Here is a 7,500-nt window from a genome sequence, read left to right on the forward strand (position 1 = left end):
CTCCTGCTGAAAGGTCTTGTAGCGTGTGACCCTCATCGTGTAGTTTGAACTATGCAGTAAAACAACGACTTTAAAACTGCTGTTGCTTTAGAAACCATCAAACAACAGATGCTTCTCCGACCTGAAGAACTGTGAGAGTCTGTCTTGATTTCTCAGAGAATAATTCCTGGATCTTGTTGATGAAGATGATCATGTTGAGAGGACACGAGACGTTCTCCTTGGAAAGTTGATGAGGAGACGCTGCCTCTCTCACGTGACGTCATCCTCCTCCATCCTGTCCTCCGGTCGCTCCGGGAGCAGGAAGCTGTACGACCTGAGGGGGAATGTAGTTCCGACGGCGTTTAAACAGTTAACACTGAGAGGGCATCGGGAAAAACACAAGACGCCTAAAACGAAACCGCTCAGAATTTTATCCTCCTGCTAAAGGTCAAGTGGAACGCTTAGCGAGCAATTAGTGGAGAGGAAATGCCAGCGAGGCCGTCGGCTAAACAGCCGGCTGAATTATTCACTACCATAACGGAAAGAAGCCCATATGCTCTGAGCAGCCAATCGCTCGTCACTAATGTCAAGTGGATTTACATTAGTGAGCTCGGAATCATGGGTAATGAGACTGTCCCTCTGGCAAGACTCTGCTTCTCTTCTTCATGTGTCTGAGCAAAGTTTGACTGATGCTGGTTTTAACAGGTTGAAACTGGTGATGATCAATTTCTGCTTTTGTGCCAGAACTTTAACAAATTCAACCAAAGGTTCATATTTAAAATCTCTTATTTGTTTTTTATTTCCATCCATCAAGTTTCTTCCTCTGATTCGAACTCGAGTCGAAGAGTTGATCACCGTCACAGGCCAATCAGCTTCCAGTCTCATGAATAATTAATGAGCTCCGACTGACTCCTGTTGTGTGTGTGTGTGTGTGTGTGTGTGTGTGTGTGTTTTTTTACCTCCTCTGACAGACAGCCTTCCATACAACACTGACAGAGTCCTGTTAATAATTCACACCTCTCCCTCTCTCTCTCTCTCTCTCTCCCTCCCTCACTCTCTCTCTCCCTCCCTTCCCCCTCTCTCTCTCTCTCTCTCTCTCTCTCCTCCCCTTCCCCCCTCTCTCTCTCTCTCTCTCTCTCTCTCTCTCTCTCCCTCCCTCACTCTCTCTCCCTCCCTTCCCACCCTCTCCCTCCCTCTCTCTCTCCCTCCCCCTCTCTCTCTCTCTCTCGCTCTCTCTCTCCCTTTCCCCTCCCCCTCTCTCTCTCTCTCTCTCTCTCTCTTCCCTCCCTCCCTTCCCCCTCTCTCTCTCTCTCCCCCTCTCTCTCTCTCTCGCTCTCTCTCTCTCTCTCCCTTCCCCCCTCTCTCTCTCTCTCTCTCTCTCTCTCTCTCTCTCTCCCTCCCTCCCTTCCCCCCCTCTCTCTCTCTCTCTCTCTCTCTCTCTCTCTCTCTCTCTCTCTCCCTCCCTCCCCCCCCCCTCTCTCTCTCTCTCTCTCTCTCTCCCTCTCCTCTCTCTCTCTCTCTCTCCCTCTCTCTCTCTCTCTCTCTCTCTCTCTCTCCCCTTCCCCCTCTCTCTCTCTCTCTCTCTCTCTCTCCCTCTCCTCCTTCCCCCCTCTCTCTCTCTCCCCTCTCTCTCTCTCTCTCTCCCTTTCTCCCCCTCTCTCTCTCCCTCCCTTCCCCCTCTCTCTCTGTCTCTCTCTCTCTCTCTCTCTCTCCCTCTCTCTCTCTCTCTCTCTCTCCCTAAAGGATGGAGGTTGAAGTGCAGGCAGCCCAGAGGGAGGGACTCATCCTCTCCTCCTCTTCATCCCTTCATCCATTTCTATATCACGCTGCTCTCCCCCTCCTCACCCTCTCTTTCCTCCCGTCTTCTCTCTCCTTGTTTGTGTTTACATCTGTTCTTCACATCAGAAGTTTAGTTTGAACGTCTTTGACCTTTTTCCGGCAGAGACAGTTTAGTTTGTAGATGAAAAACGTTTGGAAACCAATCGTCCTTAACAGGTCACAGGGTCGTATCCCCTAACCCCAGTCTGTGTGTGTCTGTGTCTGTGTGTGTCTGTGTGTTGAGACTGTGGGAGAAAACCCACACAGAAACATTGTGAACACCTGCTCAACCGGGACTTGAACCAGGAACCTTCTTGCGGTGAGGCGACACCGCACCCTAACCCACAACTGCACCACTTAATCTAAACGTGTATCTGTGGAGGTAAATGTGTTTCACCACAAACTGACGACACATATGAACCCGTGCTCCTGAGCTCTGGGTTCACACCCTCAGCCCCGACCAGACCGCGACCTCTGACCTCGCTGCGGACGTGTTGAGATGAAACACGTTTTCTCGTGTGAGTTGTCGTTTGTCTTTGACGGCCCCAGATTGCAGACAGGATCCTGGTGGATGTTCCGGACCAGAGCCAGAGCTGCTGCACAGCAGGCTAACTGCTACAGAGCGGCGGTGAATAATTTATGCAGATGTATTATTAGATCACAGGCTGCGCTCACCAGGCCGCCGCCTCTCCTCCGGAAAAAAAGGCCAAATACAGGACTGAGGGAGGGAAGAGCTGGTTCCACTCTGCAGACTAAAGGCCGGCTTCAGAAGGAAGTTTGCATATCGCCTCGGATTTGTTTGATTTTTTTATTAATGCAAGAAATCCGACAGACGAGGTCTTCAGATACTATACTGTCTTGAACCAGCTGATGTTTGATGTCTGAAGACGTGGTGACGTCATCTTGAGAAACTTTGCAGTGATTCAAACAGTAAACGTTCGTCCCTCAGATCAAATCTTCCTGCAGCCGCCATGTTTCACGAACACTCAACAATAACACAGACAGGAAAGAAGACACCGTCCCGGCAGGAATATACGAGTTTAAAGTTCCTCCATTTCTGTCCTGAAGCCTGGACCTGAGAGTGGAGCTCACAGAGATCTTCATCAAACACTGACCATGTTCCCGTCAGTCGAATGCGACACAGACACGATGTGAACATCTCCACACAAAGACATTTATGGTCAATTTTTTCACAACAACCTCAAAGTTAAAGATCGTGCTAGCGTTAGCATGCTAGCAATCTTTTTTCCCGTATTTTCGCATCGACTACTGATGACGTGTCAGGTTTTCGCGACGACTACTGATGATGTAACGGCTTCTTGAAAGACTCCCTCGAAAACAAGGGGGAGGGGTAAGGCCAAGGGGTGAAATGGGATTGGGCCTAAATCTTTTCTGCAGCTCTGTCCATGCTGACATCAGATGGAATATTGCTTTAAATATCCCATTGCAACATTTATTTCTATGACCTGGTGACTTTTGTGCGTTTGTGTGCGTTTGTGTGCGTTTGTGTGCGTTTGTGTTGCTCCTCTCCTCTTCCTGCCCTCTGGTTTTCCTCCCGTCCTCCGTCACCTCCACATGACTGTCCGTCCCAATTAGGGAGGATCTAAGTGGTGAGATTAACGAGGAGAGAGCCTCCGGTTCACACACACACACACACACACACACACACACACACACACACACACACAGAGTTACTAGAATACTAATTGATTTGAGCTCTTCTCTGGTGGAGGAAACGGTCGGATGGAGGGATAAAGAAAGGAGGAAGAGGAGGAGTCGTTGTTTCCTTCAGAACCTGTTTAACAGACGCAGACCAATGAACTTTAATCCACTTCAACAACTGAAAGATTATGATCGTTAATGAAGGTTCAGGGTTCGTTTTTTATTACCCGTAATTTCATATTTTTCCTTTCATCCGTTTTTTTTCTCAGAGTTTAGTTTGGACGAAGAAAATGTCATGTGTCCAGTAGGTGGCGCCATGACTGTGAGTACGTATTTGCTTGTAGACGTCTTCAGGGATTTTTATCAAACCTGTGAAGTTTGGGGCAGATCTGACAATACAACAACTTCCTGTTTCACAGCGAACCATCAACCCTCAAGGTCACGCCCTCTGTGTCTGATCTCATCGCAGAGGTCCGATCTCTCCGTCTCTCGGGTTCATTCTATGTAGAATGTTTGGAAAACGCCTTAAATAACCTCTATATTCAAAATGGCCGACCTCCTGTTGGATAGAGACGATGACTCCAAGAGATGGAGACACGATCCGCGTGTTTGCTAATTATCGTACATCTACGTGCCAGTCAGATCATCTCTATCGCCCCCTGGTGTTTCTGATAAGTTTTGTCTCAATTAGTTATTTGATGATATAAGAACGGGCTGAGACATCATGATTGACAGCTCACACTGACTACTGATTGGTCGAGCAGGTGTATGGGCGGGACCTCGAGGGATGAGGAACAGAGAGGAGACACTTCCTTCCTTCCTTCCTTCCCTCCTCCCTCCTCACTCCTCAGGGTTGACACCATCACTCCTCCTGGTTTTCCGGCAGCACGAAGCTTTCAAGGGCGTTGGCAGCCGGTGGAGTTTCCTCTCGTTTTCACCTCTTTCTGTCCATCGATCTCTCCCTCCCTCCCTCTCTCACACACTTCCTCTCTGAATGAAACCCAACACTCCTCTTTCAAGCTTGTCCATCCTCCTCCACTCATCTCCCTCCCTGTCTCTCTCTCACTCCGTTTCCCAGTCTCTCGCCCCCTCCTCCCTCTGAATGAAACATTACAGTCGTCTGTGAAGCTCCGTCCCTTTATCTCTCCGTCTCTTCCTCCATCCCACCATCTGCTGGAGTCTGACATCAAATCCATCAGGATGTTTATTTCCTTTTTGGGCGGCTGTGAAACCATGTTTTCTGTCCTCCACTGACCCCGGTGAAGCTTCCTGTTTTCTTCTCATTCCTATCGATGATTTGAAGGAACATTTCCTGACAAACACCAGAAGCTGCCGACAGAATGTTCGAGTCGTGACTGATGAGAACCAGTTGGAAGAAAACATGCGCGTCTGGTCATCATTTACAAAAATCTCCAGAATAAAACACGACCCCGAGTTTTCAAACTAAAACGAGACCGTCAGCGTGTACTCTGGACACCAGGTGTAACCATAGCAACAGTGATGAGTTTTAAAACTAAAGTGTAGTCACAAAGTTGAAAACAAAAAAAGTGTTTCCACTTGTCTCAAGTTGATTGTTTAATTAAAAATAAGACAATCGGTTCCACGTGGCACAAATACATTCTCCTTCACACACACACACACACACACACACACACACACTTCACTTTTGCGTCATAAACACAACATGCCTGAACCAGTCACCCATACACATTCTCGACCAATCAGGAGTCAGTCTCAGCTGTCAATCAAGCCTGTATTCATATCATCAAATAACTGATTCAAACCAAACTGATCAGAAACACTTGAAGAAACATCAGAGAGATAAGAACGACCTGAAACGACAGAAACATATTTGACAAACATTTATTTAACGTCTTTAATTGTTTTTGTCTGGTCCATGTCCCATCTGATAACATGGAGGTTACAAACACTGCAGCCAGCCACCAGGGGGCGGTTCAGATACTTTGGCTTCACTTTTGGGAGCTGTCAATCTTTATATCCAGTCCATGATGTTTTGACTTGTAATTGCATACATCCTGTTTAACCCAAAGCATTATGGGAGCTGTAGTCCTGAAACTTAAAGTATGACAATGAGAATTTCTCTCTTTTCTCTGCTGAAGTTTCTAGTTTCATCGTCCAGGTTTATTTTACTGTCAACGTGTGTTTGAAATGAAAAACTGTCTCAACTCTGTCCGTCATTCATTACTCTGTGTGTGTGTGTGTGTGTGTGTGTGTGTCTGTGTGTGTGTGTGTGTGTTACAGGTGTCATTGTATCGACCCCTCGCTCCACCTTCCCCCTCCCCTCTGTAGGCTAGATAATGGAGACATCAATTATTCAACAACGGCTCAGTCTATCACATGAAATACCATTCACTCTGAGTGTGTGTGTGTGTGTACACAGATATGATGTGTAATTGTGTTTGTGTCTCTTCATTTGTTCTCTCTCTCTCTCTCTCTCTCTCTCTCTCTCTCTCTCTCTGACATTTCCACCAAATGTTCTGAAGCTCTATTATTTACAAGCTGCTGATAGAGAGAGAGAGACATAGAGAATGAATGGAGAGAGAGAGAGAGAGAGAGTGTTGTGTTGTTGTTAGTTATTGTGTCTGTGTGTTATTGTCCTGAAGGTGAAAGACGAGTGTAGGAGTTGTGCACAGACCTGTTCAGTATGTAAACTGATCCATGGAACCACTTTGTAAAGCTGCTGCTGCATTTTCCTCTGATCATCGATTACCTGCTTATCCTGAAACCAGGGGCTGCTGTGATTGGTCAACACGAGGAAGTAAGGTCGGCCTCCGCTCACGCTTTGTCAGGGGGCGTGTCAGATGCCCGACATGCATCATGCTTCTGTTCGCCACATGTGCATTTACGTGATGTACATCCAGCTGTTTGTACACGACTCGTTACAATGTGACATCACAAGGAAGTGTAGTGAAGACCAGATGTTTCAGGGGAGGAGCTTCCTTCACCGCTGAACTTTTAAGAACTTTTTCATTCATAAAAACTGAAGAAACATCCCATGTCTCCTTTAAACCTGCTGACACATTCTCTCTCTCTCTCTCTCTCTCTCTCTCTCTCTCTCTCTCTCTCTCTCTCTCTCTCTCTCTCTCTCTCAGGTCCGGTAGGCGGAGTCAGTGTTACCGCATCATTTACCGCCACATGGAGCGAACTCTGACGCAGCAGGAGGTTCGACTTGTCCACGAGCAAATCGAACGAGCGGCTGAGACGGAGCTGGGAGCGCAGGGCAGATACTGAAAACACACACCACACACACACACACACACACACACACACACACACACACACACACACACACACACACCAGTTCATGTGCTCTCTCCTCTTCAGGCTGAAACATCCATTCAGACTTTCTGACGACTCAGACGAGTCACAGCGACTTTGTGGTCTTTGACTCAGCAGACGCACAAACACAGTGAGTGTGGAGCGAAGTCACTGATCAAGAATAATGAAAACTATGAAAATCTAAAACTTGTTTTAAATCAAACATTTATAATAAGTTATTTAGAGAAGCACAAATAAAAAATGAGGCAATTGAGTCAAGTTCAGTTTTTTTGTTGTCGTCATCATCGCAGTTCACTTCAAATTCAACGGCCGTTCTTTATTTTATACGTTTTCACATATGGACTGAAAGAGACTTTTGAATCTCTGATGTTTGACTCATAGACTGTAAATAAAGACAATGAGCGTAAATAAAGATGGCCGACACGTTCTCGCTTCCTCCCAGATTCAAACTCAAGAGACTTTGAACAATTTGTATCTCAGAAAAGTCCGAATCGTCAGCGTCTGACGTTTTTCATTCTAATGTTGCTCTGAACACTTTGAACTGTGTTTTCAGCCTGAAGTCGTAAAGAGAGGAAACACTGAACGGGGTCAGAGGTCACACAGATGATTGTAGAATTAACTTTGAGTTTTTCTTCATTATTTTGAAAAGACGACGTCTGTGCCTCTAAATGAAGCTGTGGTTTGTATCTTCAGATTAAAACATTAAATCTGTTTGGTCACATGGTTCCTCCGCCGTCTTAT

The 7,500-nt window shown here is 46.6% G+C and overlaps 1 protein-coding gene across 2 annotated transcripts in view; it reads left to right on the forward strand.

The window, feature by feature from the left end:
* The window catches only part of fars2 (phenylalanyl-tRNA synthetase 2, mitochondrial), a 63,396-nt gene extending 55,911 nt beyond the window's left edge, over positions 1-7,485 (forward strand). For both annotated transcript variants that reach the window (XM_035142404.2, XM_035142403.2), the window contains exon 11: positions 6,573-7,485. In XM_035142404.2, the coding sequence (XP_034998295.2) occupies positions 6,573-6,711 (139 nt within the window). In that variant the 3' untranslated portion in view covers positions 6,712-7,485. The remainder of the gene's footprint in view (positions 1-6,572) is intronic.
* The last annotated feature ends 15 nt before the right edge of the window (positions 7,486-7,500 follow it).

The sequence above is a fragment of the Hippoglossus stenolepis genome, chromosome 19 (genome assembly GCF_022539355.2).
Source record: "Hippoglossus stenolepis isolate QCI-W04-F060 chromosome 19, HSTE1.2, whole genome shotgun sequence".
NCBI classification, from domain to species: Eukaryota; Metazoa; Chordata; class Actinopteri; order Pleuronectiformes; family Pleuronectidae; genus Hippoglossus; species Hippoglossus stenolepis.